The sequence below is a fragment of the Pelophylax lessonae genome (genome assembly GCF_965119305.1).
Source record: "Pelophylax lessonae genome assembly, chromosome: 1".
Lineage (NCBI taxonomy): Eukaryota > Metazoa > Chordata > Amphibia > Anura > Ranidae > Pelophylax > Pelophylax lessonae.
The window spans coordinates 543361340-543380199 of NC_138768.1; the positions used below are offsets into that span (position 1 = coordinate 543361340).

The window sequence follows — 18860 nt, forward strand, 5'->3', positions numbered from 1 at the left end:
TAAAAATCAAAATTTTTTAACATTTTTGGCCAATTTGTTTTCTGCTACATATGTTTGGTAAAAAAATCGCAAAAAGCGTATTTTGATTGGTTTGCGCAAAAGTTATTGCGTTTACTAACTAAGGGAAAGATTTCTGTCATTTTTGGTGTTTTTTTTAATGCGTAATGGCGGCGATCTGCAATTTTTTTTTTGCGGTACTGCGACATTGCGGCGGACAGATCGGACCCTTTACTGACATTTTTGACACTTTTGGGGCTACCAGTGACATTACTACAGTAATCAGTGCTATACATATGCACTGTTACTGCAAAATGACACTGGCAGGGAAGGGGTTAACTTTATTGGGGAGGGAGGGGTTAAGTGTGTCCCTAGGGGCGTGCTTTCTACTGTGATTGGCTGTGGCTACTAGTGTAGGAACAGTGATCAACGGTCCTACATAGTAGAACTGTCTGAACACTGTTTCTACACAAGGGAGAATGACAGGCGGCTTGTTTACATCAGCCGCCTGACTTTCTGCCTCTGTACCGACGATCGGCGAGTGAACGGCGGACATCGGGTCCGCCGGTCACACGCACTAACTTCCCTGTGAACGTGCCGTGGCGGGCGCGCGCCCGCCCGCTATTGACAGGCAAGTGATGTATCGGTATGTCACTCTGCCTGGCCGGGGCTGACCGCCGCAGTATATAGTCGTGCGGCGGTCGGCAACCGGTTAAAGTGAACCAGTTAGAAATTAGCCTTTTTGTAAATAAAAATTTTTTGTAGCAATGCAAACTTACCTTTCAGGAAAGTTGTATTCTCCTAGAACAAAAATATCAGACCAGAGTCAGGCTATAAGGCTTGATGGAGACTTGGCTGGTTTCTGCTTGAGCTTGGGCCACAATTTAAAACATTTCTAGGGAGTAAGGCTACACTAGTATAACAATTTAGTAGTAGATATTTAGAATATTACAAATACTTGTTGGTGACTGGTCCTTTGTAAGATATGTATGGAAGACAACGTGTATGCTTAGTTACATAGAGATATACCCTTGCGTTCAGGGCAGGGACAAGGGGTGGGCAGGAGGGACGGTTGCCCTGGGCGCAATGGTTTATTGCAGGGATGGGGGGGCGCCTTGACCCTAACCCAAAGGGAAGGGGGGCGAAGTTTGGCATCTTTGCCCTGTGTGCTGGATGACCTTGTCCCGGCCTTGCTTGCGTTAACCTGTGCAATATGTAATGGCATGGTTAATGCCTGTAAATTGTACCTATGTCAGGTCCTGATTTCATCTCCAGATTCACTTCTAAAAAAAGCAGGTAAAAGGGGGTAAGAATGGGATCTATTTTCATGATTTTTATTAACCTTAGTCAAATTTACCAAGCTGTAGCTTCTGAGCTATGATGACTTTCTGGAAACTAGCAATGTATTCTAGATTCTCCAACCTTCGATTATTGTTATTTTTTTTTTGCAGGCATATTGTTTGAATCTGGAATAATGTTACCATTGCTTTGTTTTCCACAGATGACCCTGGAAACACAAGATTGCTTCCACAAGCTACTAGCGTCATCAATGAATTTCCTGAGTACGGGACAACAGAACCTAGAGAAAATGATACATTCATAGCCAATCAAGGACATTTAATTGAACCAATACAATGTATACAAGAAAAAAGAGACCTTCACACGGCCGACCCTGTAGTACATAATGACCATTTAACTGAACAATCTGAACAATGTTTACATGACAAATTAAACAGTGAGCCCCGACATTTAACAGATGGTGCAGACAGCAACTGTTCATCAACGCAAGAGCTTAACACACAGACTGGATGTACTTTGGCTGTCAATATAGAGAATGTTGTGGATAATCCTATTGTTTCAAGTCCTCAGACAGCAGAACAAGTTGAAAAAGTGATGGTTACAGGTCAGGAGGACACCCCATACACTCCTATAGCACCTGTTCCTCAGGATAAAAAGTCTTATTTATATATTCAGAGAGAGTTGGCAGCAATCTCCGAAGAGGAAACGCTCTCAGAATCCTCACTATCACAAATCACAGAGATTGCTGACTATCCAAGATCCCAACATAGTAATATTTCCTCCTCAACATCAACTATCATGGATAACAGCAATGTCGAACTAGAAAGCACTGTGATAAGCGGAGTAAATAAAGAAGATAATAATGGCTCAGCTCAGTCACAGTCTACTATGCTAATATGTGTAGAAAATGCTGCTTTTAATGGTACTGGTACAGCAACGGTACAAACACAAATGGTGGTTGGGTGGGGGGACACTTCACCGACTACAGCTGATGAAAAGCAAAATGATACAACGTCCCTCATAGCTGCAGGAACAAATAGCTACATTCCAAACCTTGAGAGGACTAGTGCCATAATGGGAGCAACTATTTCATCAGTAATTCAGAGGCCTAGAAGTGTTTCTGACACTTGTCAGTATCAGGATGGTGTAGACAATGACGTTTTCGTAAAGGATCCTGATCTTGGTGAAGATCATGTGGAGCATGTTCAATCATTTAAGAGGTGAGGTGTTAAGATGCATGGCAAATGTCAGTATATATAGAATGTTTGTATTTACTGATGATTCCTGACATCCATAAAATTCTATCAGTTGAGTTTTCATCCAGTAGATATTTGTTCTTCCTCATTAGGAATTGTGACTTTGTGGTTCCAACACAATAAAATATTACTAGATTGTTTTCTTCTGCATGCGCCAAGCACAATTTTTCACACAACAGACTTGTTATTCCCTTGACATGCTCTCAAAAGTTAAGGCAAGGGGTCTCCAAACATCCTAAAAAAGGGCCAGTTTACGGTTTACTTTAGGGGGGCCAGACTGTGGCTAGTGGAGTAGAAAATGGCCTGTTGTCAGTGGGAGTGAACAATGGCTCAGTACTTGGTGGGAGGAATAGTACCCCATTGTTGGTGTCGGTGGGAGGAATAGTACCCCATTACTGGTGTCAGCGGGAGGATTCGTGCTCCATCACTGGTGTCAGTGGGAGGAATAGTGGCCCATTGTTGGGGTCAGTGGAAGGAATAGAACAAGATATACTGTATTTTCTGGCGTATAAGTCTACTTTTAAACCTCAAAAAAATCCCCCAAAAATGGGGGGTCGTCTTATACGTCGAGTAGAATATCTCCAAGGTAACCTAAGTATAAGTATTACTGGTAGATGTAATCTCTCAAGACGCTGGCTGTGTGGGAATACTGTACCGATATACCCAGGATTCTCGCACAGCCAGCGTCTTGAGATTACATCTACTGGTAATACTTAGGGTATCTTGGAGATATTATGAGAGATTACATGTATTACAGTACTAGGGTACCTTGGAGATCTATGATAAATCTGATGTTTTTCAATGGTGTTGCCTTGCTTCGGAAGGGGGGTAGTCTTATATGGCGAGTATAGCCCAAAACCTATGTTTTAACTTGAAAATTAGGGGGGTCGTCTTATACGCCGGAAAATACGGTAACTGTGCTCATATCCCAATGGCTTATCATGTAAGTAAACTACCAGCTGCTCCCTTGTGCAGCTGGTAGTTTCTTTGCATGACAAGCTATTGGGATCTGAGCACAGGTATATATTGGTTCTATTATATTGCAGGTCAGTGGCCAGACCTAAACCATGTAGCTCTCTCCCTTTTTGTGTCTTTTTTGCCCCATGCTGGCATAATGTCCACAGTAGCATTTGCAGTGTAGCACTGGCTGAAGAGGGATTACTTTGATGTAATTGGTCAGCTTAAACATGCATTGCAATATATGTGCACTAAACATCCCTTTTTTTTTCCCTAAAGTTTTCTTGAAAGGGTAAAGCAGTGTGCAGAGGGTTCATCCAGTATTTTTAGTGGAAGGAATAGTTTCCCATCATTGGTGTGAGTGGTAGGAATAGTGCCCCACTGTTGGTGTTAAGCCCCGTACACACAATCAGAATATTGTGCAAAAATTACCGCTTTGGAAGCAATCGTACAACAATCTGATCGTTAGTACACAGCTCTCGTCCAAAATTTTCTGAAGGGACAAACATGAAAATTTTACTCGTAGGACACCAGGTCGTACAATTTTAATCAGTACACTTTTTGTTAGAAAATATTATGCAAATACATTACATCACTTCCAAAATTTTATTCTGTCGCACAAGAATTTTTGTACTTTAGTAACCTATCTGTTTTCGATATAGAGACTAGCATGCAAAAAAAAAAGAATGGACGATTATTCATCAGATAATCTCATTGTGTGTACTAGGCTTTAGTGGGAGCAAAGTGACAGTGGGTAGAATAGTGCCTATCATTGGTGTCAGTGGTAGGAAAAGTTCCCCATCATTGGTGTCAGTGGGAAGAATAGTGCCCATTATTGGTGTCAGTGGTAGGACTAGTGCCCCATCGTTAGTGACAGTGAGAGGACTAGTGCTCCACCATTGGTGTCAGTAGAAGGAATAGAATGGCAGGAACTATGGCCCACTGTTGCTGAAAGTAGGGGGGGATATTTTCCCAAGAACCAGATAAAAGCAAGCAAGGGCCACATCTGGCTCCCAGGCTGCACTTTGGAGACCGCTGGTTTAGGTCACCTAATGTTAGCACTAGGGATGATCGAACTTTTCAAAAGTTTGTTTCGTCCAGAACTTCCAGAAAGTTCGGCCCGGATTTCAGAACTCCATTGAAATCAATGGGACCCGAACTTCGGTAATCAAAAAACCCCATTTTGAAGCCCTAAAACCCAATAAATGCCCCTAAAAAGTGCATAGGGTTCTGGGTCATGCCCCAGAGACTATTAATCACACACAAAAAAGTTCTTAAAAATTGTCATTTTTGATAGAGAGCCAATTATTGAAAAAATTATTGAAAAAAAAAAAAGAGATTTCTTTGGATTTAGTGTCTGGGGGGGTCTAAAAAGTGTACCTGTGAAGATTCAGCTCTGTGGCATGTCAAGAACCAGAAAAAAAAGATCATTTGTATTAGAACACTTATAGAACAGGGATATGGCTCCGCTATTTTCACACCTTGCCGGTTTTGTAGCAAGCGTTTTTTTGGGCATTTTTGGGGGGTTATTGGAGGCAGGCATAACATCAGAACTTCTGTGTAGGGGTATATATACACACACACACTACACATATATAGGTGTGAAAGTAGCAGAACACTATACTTGCGCTAATGAAATAATTAACACCCATATGGCTTCTCTCCTTTCACACCTATATGTGTGTATGTGTATAAATACATATAAGTGTGTGTGTATATATACCGTATATATACCCCTATACAGAAGTTCAGATGTTTGGCCTGCCTCCAAAGACCCACAAAAAATTCCCCAAAAAAACGCCTGCAATAACACACCTGGGCGTTTTTTTTCTTGGCGCAGGCGTTTTTTTGGGCATTTTTTGTGGGTCTTTGGAGGCCGGCAAAACATCTAAACTTCTGTATAGGGGTATATATACACACACACTTATATGTATTTATACACATACACATATATAGGTGTGATAGGAGCGGAGCCATATGCCTGTTAATTATTTCATTAGCGTAAGTATAGTGTTCTGCTACTTTCACACCTATATATGTGTATGTGTATATATACATATAAGTGTGTGTGTATATATACCCCTATACAGAAGTTCATATGTTTTGCCTGCCTCCAAAGACCCCAAAAAAATGCCCAAAAAAAACCGCCTGCAATAACACACCTGGCGGTTTTTTTTGGCGCAGGCATTTTTTTGGGGTCTTTGGAGGCAGGCAAAACATCTGAACATCTGTATAGGGGTATATATACACACACACCTATATGTATTTATACACATACACATATATAGGTTGTGATAGGAGCGGAGCCACATGCCTGTTAATTATATCATTAGCGCAAGCATAGTGTTCTGCTATTTTCACACTTATATATGTGTATGTGTATGTATACAGATGTGTGTGTGTGTATATATACCCCTACACAGAAGTTCAGATGTCATGCCTGACTCCAAACATGTCCTCAAAAAAGCCCTATAAACGCCTGCAGCAAAAAGCAGGCTGACAGGCGAGAAGCCATATCGCTGCTCTGTAAGTCACCTAAGAGAAACGATCTTTTCTCTATAGCGGTCACCCTGAAATGGAAGGGTTTGGTCACCCTGCCATAGCAGTCAGTGTCAGTTCACCCTACACTACACTACGGTCACCCTGGCACTTAACACTTTCCCTACAGAAACTAGATTTTTGAATCTAACTAAAGTGGAAAACAGCACCCTAACTACACTAGATATCCCTTTCCTCACACTAATAATTGCTAAATGACACTTTTGAAGCAGAAGTAACAGAACTGCTTCCACTCTCTTCCACGTCCCTGTATTACAATGCTAGGAATTTGGCGGGGGCTATGTTATATACTGGGGGGCGTATTCACGAATGATTGGCCTCTGGACCCCCTAGTCACTCCAATCAAATTCTTAGCATTCTCCTGCCCTCTCAATTGGCTTTTACTGATGGTTCTGGTCCAATCACGGGCTTTTAAAGCCCAGTTCCTGTCCCATTGCATTTTGGACAGTTCTGGTTACCGAATTTCGAACTTTTTCAGCAAAAAGTTCTAAATTCGGCCGAACCTCGAACAGTCAATGTTCGGGTCGAACCGATGGTCGACCCGAACCGTTCGATCATCCCTAGTTAGCACATCAGAAGAGCTTCACCACATTCACTAAGCTCTGGGGAAAATGAGTACAACTGCACTTGCAAGGTGTACAGTCTATTTTCCTTTAGTAAATCAACCACTGTCTGCCTCACATCCCCCCTTCATGTTCTTCTCTCCCTTCAGTTGGTATATTCTTAGGAAGTCCTGTACACGGGACTGTTGCAGCAACATACAGTCTGATGACCGCACTTCACAGTTCCAGGATCTCCAGGTTAAATTACATATCAGGTTAATGCACTGATGTGCCCAAGTCCGTTTAGCAAAAAGCTTACAATAAACTCCACATCTGTAGTAGTGTCTGGTGCAAAAAATGGGACTTTCAAACATCAGTGGAAGTAATATAAATTGTCATTTTTTTTAAATGGGAGTCAGATTAAGCTTTAGGGAATCACATATGTGCCTCACACTGTTTTATCAAAATCCTGCAATTTTAGCACACTTTATTTTGTGTTTCCTGCATTTTAGCCAGACAAAAAGATTATAAAAAGCAGAAATGGTGCACTAAGACATGACAAAACACTTTATATTTCAACAGTGTGCATTCAGCCTCAATGCTTAATGTGTATAACTGCAAGACCCATGGTTTCACACTGTTGCTTGTTAACACACATTTTGATGGATGTGTTTTGTATGTGTTTTAGCACGCACATCACATGCAAAAGTGTACATCCAGCTGAGACTAGAGTGCCCCAAACGCCTTACACATTCTATTGTTAAAATGGAAATGCTTTTTGGCTTGGATGAGGGCAGTGCTTATAGAGTGGACTGGAAAGATAGCAAGGCTTACAGAAATATATAGGATGGAAGGGGTAAGGGAGTGCTTTGGTTCTTGGTTCCATGACTTTGAAGTAGACCTGGCTCAGTAACAGTATTAACCACAGCTACTTGGCACAAAGCAAGTAAGAAGTATGGACTGGACTGAGAGTGATGGCTATGGGTTTGTCAAATTATCTGTGACCACCTACATGGCAACTGGTACAACAAGCTGCTCGATATTTAAGACTATGAAATCTATGGAGAGGACAGTGAATAACTCATTATATGTGCCTTCTCATCCAGATGTCACATACTCAAGCAGATGTACCTGAACATTATACTGCATACTTTTGCACACTATGCTGTATGATACATAATGTACATTTCTCCATTGTACACACTCTACTGTAAAGTGTATATATTCTGCTACTTTCTGTTGTCTGCCTCAGGCTTCCCAGACAGAATAACTTAATTGATCCTTTTGAACCTAAATAAGAATTATATTGTAGTCATGTAAGTTGTGTCGCAGAACAGCATCTCAATGGTGATTGTACCACAGGTTGTTTGTATTGCTAAAAAAAGAGGAGGTTTTGGACTGCTCTGTGAAATACCATTGCACAGAGCAGGTTAGTATGACATGCTTATTATTTTAATTAAAAAAAAAAAAACACTGAGGCTTTTTAATTGTATTTATTTATTTTTTTAACGGTAAAATGCCTGTCTGTTTTATTTTATACTGTTTGTCCTTAGTTGGATAGATTTTCCCTTACATTTTGTCCTAGAGATGCAAAAGGAACTGGGAAGAAATTGCCACTTAGACATTTGTCACCAGAACAGGTGTCACCATTGGAAGATTTTCCCTGACCTGTTGTTCTGCTGACAACTACAGTGCTGTGAAAAAGTATTTGCCCCCTTCCTGATTTATTTTTTTGCATATTTGTCACATTTAAATGATTCAGATCATCAAAAAATGTAAATAATACACAAAGATACCCTGACAAGTGTAACGCGTTCGTTCCAGATCCACTCACCTGTGCCCGCTCCGGCTCCCTCCTCCGCTCCCCGCTCACGTGGTTCCCGGCGTGTGCGCCCCTGCACCATAGGGCGCGCGCGCGCCGGTTGTTTGAAATTTTAGGGGCCTGTGCACCAGTAATTGGTGCCTGGTCCAAACCTCCCTTCCTGTTTCCTGTGACCTGTTTCCTGTTTCCTGTGACCTGTTTCCTGTTTCCTGTTCTTCCTAAAGCCTATCAAGACTTTGCTGACGTCTTTTGCAAGAAACAGGCAGAGGTCTTACCACCACATAGACCCTTCGACTGCCCCATTGACTTACTTCCTGGTACCACACCACCTCGTGGCAGGATTTACCCTCTCTCCGCTCCTGAAACCAAGGCCATGTCGGAGTACATTCAGGAGAATCTCAAGAAAGGTTTCATCAGGAAGTCTTCCTCTCCTGCCGGAGCAGGATTCTTTTTTGTTGCCAAAAAAGATGAGTCACTACGCCCTTGTATTGATTATCGCGGTCTCAACAAAATCACGGTAAAGAAAATTTTCAAAATTGAAAAATGCCTCTTTGAACGTAGCTGCCTTCCGTTTCTGGGATACCTAGTTTCTGGACAAGGTCTTCAAATGGACCCCGACAAGCTCTCCGCAGTCTTGAATTGGCTACGCCCCTCGGGACTTCGCTCTATCCAGCGCTTCCTCGGATTCGCCAATTACTACCGCCAGTTCATCCCCCACTTCTCCACTATGGTGGCGCCTATTGTGGCACTAACCAAGAAGGGAGCGAATCCGAGATCCTGGCCTCCCCAAGCGGAAGAAGCCTTTACTTACCTTAAGACCGCCTTCGCCTCCGCTCCAGTCTTGTCTAGGCCCGATCCGCTGAAACCATTCTTCCTGGAAGTAGATGTCTCCTCTGTGGGAGCCGGAGCGGTTCTTCTTCACAAGTCCGCTAAAGGAAGAAATGTCACCGGCTTCTAAAACTTTTTCCCCTCCAGAAAAGAACTATGCCATTGGAGACCGTGAACTACTAGCCATTAAGTTGGCACTAGAGGAATGGAGACATCTCCTGGAAGGATCCCTTCATCCTATCACCATCTACACTGACCACAAAAAACTCTCGTATCTTCAGTCTGCCCAGCGCCTTAATCCGCGCCAGGCCAGGTGGTCATTGTTCTTTGCCCGATACACTTTCCAGATCCATTTTTGTCCTGCTGATAAGAACATTAAGGCGGATGCCCTATCACGCTCCACCGATGCCTCCGAAGACGAAACCGTCCCTCAACACATCATTCCTCCTGAGTGTCTTATTTCAACCGCCCCTGCTTCACTGGTACCAGTTCCTCCAGGGAAAACGTATGTTCCTCCACGTCTTCGCCTCCAGACTCCTGGAGGGTCACCTGGCGGGTCACGCTGGAATTAAAAGGATGACTCAGCTAATTGCCAGACACTATTGGTGGCCTTCCTTTGAGAAAGATGTAAAGGAGTTCGTTCGGGCCTGTACTGTCTGTGCACGTGACAAAACTCCCCGCCAGAGGCCTGCAGGTCTTCTCCTCCCTCTGCCAGTGCCCGAACAGCCTTGGTCCCACATAGCGATGGACTTCGTCACTGACCTTCCTGTATCCCATGGCAACACAGTCATATGGGTGGTTGTTGACAGATTTTCCAAAATGGCACATTTTGTCCCGCTTCCTGGTCTCCCTTCTGCGCCACAGCTGGTGAAGCAATTCTTTTTACACATATTTCGTCTCCATGGTCTCCCAACACATATCGTCTCCGATAGAGGTGTTCAATTTATCTCAAAATTTTGGAGAGCACTCTGCACCCAATTAAAAATCAAATTGAACTTTTCTTCCGCCTACCACCCTCAGTCCAATGGACAAGTGGAGAGGGTTAACCAGATCCTTGGTGACTATCTACGACACTTCGTCTCCTCCCGTCAGGATGATTGGGTCGACCAGTTGCCCTGGGCCGAATTCTCCTATAACTTTAGAGACTGAGTCATCCACCAAATCTCCGTTTTTTGTGGTGTACGGCCGTCACCCGCTGCCCCCCCCTCCCCATTCCCACCTCTTCTGGAGTTCCTGCCGTTGATGACTTGACCCTGGACTTCTCCTCCATCTGGAAAGAAACTCAAAAGTCGCTCACCCTGGCCGCTTCTCGTATGAAGAGACATGCAGATAAAAAAAGAACTCCTCCTGTCTTTGCCCCTGGGGACAGAGTGTGGCTGTCTGCCAAATACATCCGGTTTCGGGTCCCCAGCTACAAACTGGGTCCGCGTTATCTCGGGCCTTTTAAAATCAAAAGCCAAATTAATGCTGTCTCTTACAAACTCCATCTTCCTCCCTCTCTCCGTATTCCTAACTCCTTTCATGTATCCCTTCTCAAACCCCTCATTCTTAACCGATTTTCCCCCAAGGTCACCGTTCCTGCTCCTGTCTCTGGGTCCTCTGATGTCTTCTCAGTGAAAGAGATCCTCGCCTCCAAGGTCGTCAGAGGTAAAAAAAAATTTCTGGTTGACTGGGAGAATTGTGGTCCTGAGGAGAGGTCATGGGAGCCTGAGTCCAATATCCTCGACAAGGAGCTCATCCACAGGTTTCTGGGTACCAGAAAGAGGGGGAGACCAAAGGGGGGGTACTCTAACGCGTTCATTCCAGATCCACTCACCTGTGCCCGCTCCGGCTCCCTCCTCCGCTCCCCGCTCACGTGGTTCCCGGCGCGTGCGCCCCTGCATCATAGGGCGCGCGCGCGCCGGTTGTTTGAAATTTAAGGGGCCTGTGCACCAGTAATTGGTGCCTGGTCCAAACCTCCCTTCCTGTTTCCTGTGACCTGTTTCCTGTTCTTATATAAACCCACTCCCCCTTCCTGTCCTTGCCGGATCTTGTTGCCTTAGTGCCTTGAGAAAGCGATTTGTGTTTGCCTTGCCAGTGTATCTGTCCTTCTGCCATTGACCTCTGACTTCGAACCTTTGCCACCTGCCCTGACCTTCTGCTACGTCTGACCTTGCCTTTGCCTTGTCCTATTGTACCACGCCTGTATCAGCTGCCAGTGAGGTTGAGCCGTTACCGGGGGACACGACCTGGTTGCTACCGCCGCAGCAAGTCCATCCCGCCTTGCGGCGGGCTCTGGTGAAAACCGGTAGTAACTTAGAACCAGTCCTCTAGTACGGTCCACGCCAATCCCTCACTGACACAGCTCTAGTGCAGTCATCTGCCGCCAGTCCGGACCCTGACAACAAGTTAATTTATTAAGGGAAAAAAGCTGTCCAATCCTGCCTGGCCCTATGTGAAATAGTAATTGCCCCCTCCCCCTTTTGAATAATCATAATTGACTTGTGATTAACCACATATTTTGGAAACCGGAGTTCAATTTTACTTGCCACACCCAGGCCTGATTACTGCCAGACCTGTTGAATCAAGAAATCACCTAAATAGAAGCTGTCTGACAAAGTGAAGCATACTAAACTGGAAAGGGTTAAAAAGCTATTTATAAGGCTTTGGGACGCCAGCGAACCACAGTGAGAGCCATTATCCACAAATGGAGAAATCTTGGAACAGTGATGAACCTTTCCAAGAGTGGCTGGCCGACCAAAATTACTCCATGAGCACGATAATGACTCATCCAGGAGTTCATGAAAGAACCCAAAACAACATCTAAAGAACTGCAGGCCTCAGTTAAGGCCAGTGTTTATGATTCAATAAGAAAGAGACTGGGCAAAAATGGCATCTATGGGAGAGTTCCAATGCAAAAGTCACTGCTCACCAAAGAGATAACAATGGCTCATCTCACATTTGACAAAAACATCTTGATTATCCCCAAGACTTTTGGGCAAATATTCTGTGGACTAATGAGACAATAGTTGAACTTCTTGCAAGGTGTTTTATATTTGGCGTAAAACTAACAAAGCCTTTCACAAAAAGAACATCATACCAGTAGTCAAACATGCTGGTGGTAGTGTGATAGTCTGGGGCTGCTTTGCAGCTGCAGGACCTGGACACCTTTCCATAATAATGGAACTACGAATTCTGTCCAGCCATCAGTTTGTGAGCTCAAGCGCACTTGGGTTAGGCAGCAGGACAATGATCTGAAACACACCAGCAAGTCCACCTCTGAATGGCTCAAAAAAGAAAAAAAGGGGTTTTGGAGTAGCCTAATCAAAGTCCTGACTAAAATCCGATTGAAATGCTGTGGCATGACCTTAACCACTTGCCGGCCGCCACAAGTACATATACTGTGGCAGTCAGCCCCTCACAGGCAAAGTGACGTATGGGTACGTCACTAGCCTGTGAGGCTCTGGGGAGCGAGCGCGCGCCGCTGGAGGGGCGCTCCCGCTCGGTCACGGACCCCCCCCGCGCGTGTGCGTCCGTTCAAGCGGGAGAAAGGCAGGCGGCTGATGTAAACAAGCCGCCTGTCATTCTCCCCTGTGTAAGAATAGTGATCATACGGTTCTACTATGTAGGACCGTTGATCACTGTTCCTACACCTCAAGCCACAGCCAATCACAGTTAGAATCACGCCCCTAGGGACACGCACAACCCCTCCCTCTCAAAAAAAAAGTTAACCCCTTCACTGCCAGTGTCATTTTACAGTAACAGTGCATATGTATAGCACTGACTACTTTAGTAATGTCACTGGTAACCCCAAAAGTGTCAAAAATGTCAGTCAAGGGTCCGATCTGTCCACCGCAATGTCGCAGTCCCGCAAAAAAAATTGCAGATCGCCGCCATTACGCGTTAAAAAAAAAAACAACAAAAATGACAAAAATCTTTCCCTTAGTAAACGCAATAACTTTTGCGCAAACCAATTAAAATACGCTTTTTGCAATTTTTTTTTTTTTTACCAAAAATATGTAGCATAAAACAAATTGGCCTAAAATGTTAAAAAAAATGTGATTTTTACATTTTGTTTTTGGGAATTTCATATAAAAAAATGTGAAAAATATTGTTATTTTTGTTTATAGCGCATGATCAAAAAATCGCACAGGTGATCAAATACCACCAAAAGAAAGCTCTGTTTGTGGGGAAAAAAGGACATCAAATTCGTTTAGGTACAGCATCGCACGACCACGCAATTGTCCGTTAAAGTCACGCAGTGCCGAATCGCAAAATAGGCCCTGGTCAGGAGGGGGGTAAAATCTTCCGGGGCTTAAGTGGTTAAACTGTCCATTCATGCTCGAAAACCCTCTAGTGTGGCTGAATTAAAAACAATTCTGCAAAGAGGAGTGAGGAAAAAATTGCTCCACAGCGATGTGAAAGACTCATCGCTAGTTATCGCAAACACTTGATTGCAGTTGTTGCCGCCAAGGGTTATTAGGTTTAGGGAGCAATTATTTTTTCAAATAAAGCCAGGCGGGTTTGGACAGCTTTTTTCCCTTGATAAATTAAATTCTCATTTAAAAACTGAATTTTGGATTAACTCAGGTTATCTTTGTGTAATGTTAAAATGTGTTTGATGATCTAAATCATTTAAGTGTGACAAATATGCAAAAAATAAAAACTCAGGAAGGAGGCAAATACTTTATCACAGCACTGTATATGATTTTGTATTTCCCATCACTTTGTGTGTTGGTGACAATGATCACCCGGGTGAATCGTCCCAAAAATGGTCACAGACAGAAATAAAAATTTGACATATGTTGTAAAACATCCCCGCTCTATCAAAAAAAAAAAAAAAAAAGTGTTGGCTTTAAATAATATTTTAAAACTTTTGTAATATTAATAAATTATAATATTACTTTTTTTTAAATAATATTCAAAAAATGTTTTTTTTAAACCGTTAAAAATAGCTAACTGAAACATTTTTTTAAGCCCTAGGATTGTAACAGATGACCAACTTGAAGACACGTTTAGATCTAAAAGATGTTCTGAAGACTCCACGGACTTGTATAGCTCACAGTTTGAGAACATACTGGACAACACTTCCTTATATTATAGTGTGGAATCACTTGACACCTTATACTATGAACCAGATAGTTTTTTCAGTTTTGAGATGCCACTCACGCCTATGATTCAACAGCGAATCAAGGAAAGTAGTCATTACGTGGAGAAGAACACAGTTGAGGTTGAGCAAGAGATCCTGAAAGTTGACCCAGGCAATGGAATAACAATGGGGTTCTGCAATGATGTCATAAATAGGTTGGATAATATTACCAGTGTGGAATTAAAAAAATCTAATGAAGAGATGGAGCTCTCAGGAAGGTAAGACACTGCTTTTGTATTAATAATCAAAAGATAATTTGGAAACCTTGGACCTTGAACCTGATTAAGGAATAACAATACAAAATGGTATGGAAGCCATCACATCTGCAAAGCATATCTTTAATTGTATCTTTACAAATAATCCTATAATTTATTAGTTTTTCATATATCCCTAGGCTATCACAGAACGTCACTTTGCAAATGTCCCACTCTGCACAATAGTTGTTGGGGAAAGTAAAAATGTTTTCAATACCACTGGCCACTATCATGGCTGATTTAGGCCAACATCATATCTGTTTTAGAGTCCTTGCACAACAAGTGCACATTTATGTTGAGAAAATTTAGAGATGAGTGAACTGCGATGCAGTGTGAACAATCATAGTCACTTAGAAGCAGATTTGGCCATTCTTTTCTTAATATTTGTGTAGCAGGATTTCCAGGCATTGGGCCTGATATGGGTCTGCCATTGTTACCGGTAACACTTCCAACACATTTAAGTTGAAACCCCAAGTGTGAGAGCTGAGACAATTACCATTCCGGCATCTTTGGTTTGGTTTGTTTATTTTATATTGGGGATGGGAGAAGGGAATGAGTGGGATACTCCTCTGGGTTAACTAGGTTTAACTGGGACACTTTGTAGAAAAATGCCTGTTAGCGCTGTCCCGATGCTAGCTGAATGCCGACCAACGCTCCCGGGCGCTTGAAAATAATGTTTTGCTGAAATGTGCTGAAACTTTGACTTTAACTCCTTGGTTAACTCAGAAGATCCAGGACTGTAGTAACACTTCTTGACTCTTGGCCCTCTGTCTAGCTCAAAAGTCCTGCGGATGGCTCCCTCCAGCTCTTCACTGACTGAGGTAGCTCCTTGTAACTGCTTGTGCTGCTGCAACCCTTAACACTGTACACTTGACTTTTCAGGGCCCAACCGCTGATACCCCCTCTACACTTTCAGGGTCCTTTCACTAGGCACCCTCTCTGACACTTTCAGGGTCCTTTCACTAGGCACCCTCTCTGACACTTTCAGGGTCCTCTCACTAGGCACCCCCTCTGACACTTCAGGGTCCTCTAACTAGGCACCCCCTCTGACACTAACTGGCTCCTGGATCCCTGGGACCTTCACCGGAGTGGTCCCCTCTACACTAGGTAGACCCTCAGGGGCAATTCACAGTACTCCCGACCTTGGAGTGCTTTCCTGGAACTGAACCCCTCTATCTCCACTGGTCCTCGGCACACCGGATCCTCTCTGCAGCTCAGCTCGGCTCTCTCTGTACTCTCAGGCAACCACCCCAGACACCCGATCCTTCTGACAGGAGGAGAGACAGCCGTACTCTCCCTCCTGGGACTCTGCTTCCCGCCAAAGATGCCGCGTCATGTATTCCCCCCCAAACTTTTACCCACTCCCAGAATACTCTGCGGTAGAATCTGCCTTCTGGGGTAGATACAAGCCTGAATGTGCCTCTGATTGGGTTTCCTCCACTGCCCAATGAGAATCCTCTCATGGAGCCAGTGGGGAGACTCCCCTCTCAGCAGCCACACCTGGGAGACATGACAGCCCAGCTGCAAATCATGGCCCTGCTGTTAGGCAGCCAAGGCCCAATATACTTTTGCCTAACACCTACCTTGTAGGGTGCTACATTTGAAACACATTGCGTAATCAATCCAACTATTTAGTTTAAGCAGACCATGTTTGTAGGGAGTTAAAGTGCTCTGTGCTGTAGTCGTATGGGATTGAGGTAGTGTAATATTTCTATTTGCGTCTAGTGTGCTTCATGTTATGTTTCCTTTTATGTTCAATTTTTTTAATATATTTATTTTTTGAAGTGTTGTGGTTACCATGGATTTACAGGCATACAGATGAAACAGTTCTATTATTACAGGATCATAGAACATGTACAATGTGACTTTTTTTTAATCAGCTTTATTACAGAAAAGAGGTAAACAAGTGCACTTGTCAAAGCCATAAATCAAGTATTGTATGGTAAATAGTGTCTTGTATGCCTATATAGAGTAAAATGTATCAGTCTAATGTAAAATTATAAATGCCTGTATCATGTTTAGCAATGCTATAGCATAGTTAGTGTCTTGCATACAGAGGAAAGATGTACCACAAAGTATTTATAATGACAATATGTTAACCACTTTACCACCGGAGGATTTTGCTGTCTTAGGCTCCATGTACACGGGACGTTGTTAAAAGTCCCTTTGAATGCTGGAATTTTTAGGACGTTTGAAACGTCCGTTCGGTCGCGTTTGCACCCGCGTTTAGCGGGCGTTTAGCGGGCGTTTGCGTTTAGAACCGTTCCTAGAGGTCCAAAAAATTAATCCCCTTTAAAATGGAAAAACGCGAACGACAAACGCGGGTCATCGCTTTCAGTCGCGTTCGGACGCGTTCGGTCGCGTTTTTGCGTTTGAAACGCCGGGAAACACACGTTCGAACGCAAATAATTGCGTTCTAAAAAAAGTCCCTGAACGCAACGGCCCGCAAATGACCGCAAACAACCTGGTGTACATGGACAGATAAGATAAAATGTAGATGGGTTCAGGGGCCAAAAAAAAAAAAGCCCAACTGCTCCTAAACGGCTATTTCCAGCGTCCCGTGTACATGGAGCCTTACGTCCAGGCCACTTTTTGCGATTCGGCACTGTGCGACTTTAACTGACAATTGCGCGGTCGTGCGACGCCGTACCCAAACGAAATTTACGTCCTTTTTTCTCCACAAACAGAGCTTTCTTTTGGTGGTATTTGATCACCTGTGCGATTTTGACTTTTTGCGCTATAAACAAAAAAAGCGTAAATTTTGCAAAAAATAACAATATTTTTAACTTTTTTTTATATGAAATTCCCCCCAAAAAATGTAAAAATCTAAATTTTTTTACATTTTTGGCCAATTTGTTTTCTGCTACCTATGTTTGGTGAAAAAAATCACAATGAGCGTATTTTGATTGGTTTGCGCAAAAGTTATTGCGTTTACTAACTAAGGGAAAGATTTTTGGTGTTTTTTTATTTAACGAGTAATGGCAGCGATCTGCAATTTTTTTTTTTTGCGGGACTGCGACATTGCGGAGGACAGATCGGACCCTTGACTGACATTTTTGACACTTTTGGGGGTACCAGTGACATTACTACAGTAATCAGTGCTATAAATATGCACTGTTACTGTAAAAATGACACTGGCAGGGAAGGGGTTAATTTTATTGGAGAGGGAGGGGTTAATGTATGCCTGGTGCTTACTAACGTGTGTGGGGGGAGGTGACTGAGTGACACAGGGACAGATCGCATGTTCAGCCTTGCTGAACCCTGCAATCTGTCACTGTTTGTCACTTAGGAGATCCGCCCGCTTTGTTTACACAAGTGGGCGGATCTCCAGACTCGATTCCCCGACGATCGGGGAAGAGCGGCGGCGATTGCCGCTGCTCCTCCCCTGGCCCGACTCCCGCTGTGACTGAAAACAGCGGGAGCAAGCCTCCGGTGGCGCGCGAGCGCCGCCCACAAGGGGAGGAGTCCAGCGACGTAGGTCTACGTTGCTGGACGGAATCAAGCCACTTTGCCGCAGTACAGTCCCAGTGACTGGTCGGCAAGTGGTTAAACAATAACCTATCTATGTCCAGGTGCCTGCCACCAGTCATAAGTACAGCACGTAATTGTGATAAAAAGGCTATCTGGTGATACAAGTCATGTGTCTTGTACACTGCGATTCCTAATATTTTCCAATACTTCACACCCACATATTTGTTTATTCTTTGAAGATGATAGATTATCTTTGCTTATCATGTTTACTGTGGTTGTATTTCTAAAAACTGACAACCAAACCTAGAAAAATGCCCCAATTCTTGCGATATACTTACTAGCTAACAATAAAATAAAAAAAAAAAAAAACCACAGCAGTGATATATTCAATGAGTCATTGTTGGAGGCTGTGACAATTGACAGCAGTGAGCTGTAAGGTTTTTTTGGGGGATAGGTGTTGTGCAGAGGCTGGAAGCTGTCAGTGTTTGTTGAGGCAAGGGTCTACAGTGTGAGCAGTTTATCCAAAATGTTAGATTCATACATTGGTGATAGAAAGTTTGGGCACCCCAGGTAAAAATGTGGATTAATGTGCATAAAGAAGCCAAGGAAAGATGGAAAAATCTCCAAAAGGCATCAAATTACAGATTAGACATTCTTCTAATATGTCAACAAAAGTTAGATTTTATTTCCATCATTTACACTTTCAAAATAACAGAAAACAAAAAAATGGCATCTGCAAAAGTTTGG

At 43.3% G+C, this 18860-nt stretch overlaps 1 protein-coding gene across 3 annotated transcripts in view; it reads left to right on the top strand.

Moving 5' to 3' along the window:
• PSD3 (pleckstrin and Sec7 domain containing 3) overlaps window positions 1-18860 on the top strand; it is a gene marked incomplete at its 5' end in the record, with an annotated part of 867292 nt that overhangs the window by 263730 nt on the left and 584702 nt on the right. For all 3 annotated transcript variants that reach the window (XM_082247748.1, XM_082247749.1, XM_082247750.1), the window contains 2 exons: window positions 1499-2516; window positions 14217-14606. In XM_082247748.1, the coding sequence (XP_082103874.1) occupies window positions 1499-2516; window positions 14217-14606 (1408 nt within the window). The remainder of the gene's footprint in view (window positions 1-1498; window positions 2517-14216; window positions 14607-18860) is intronic.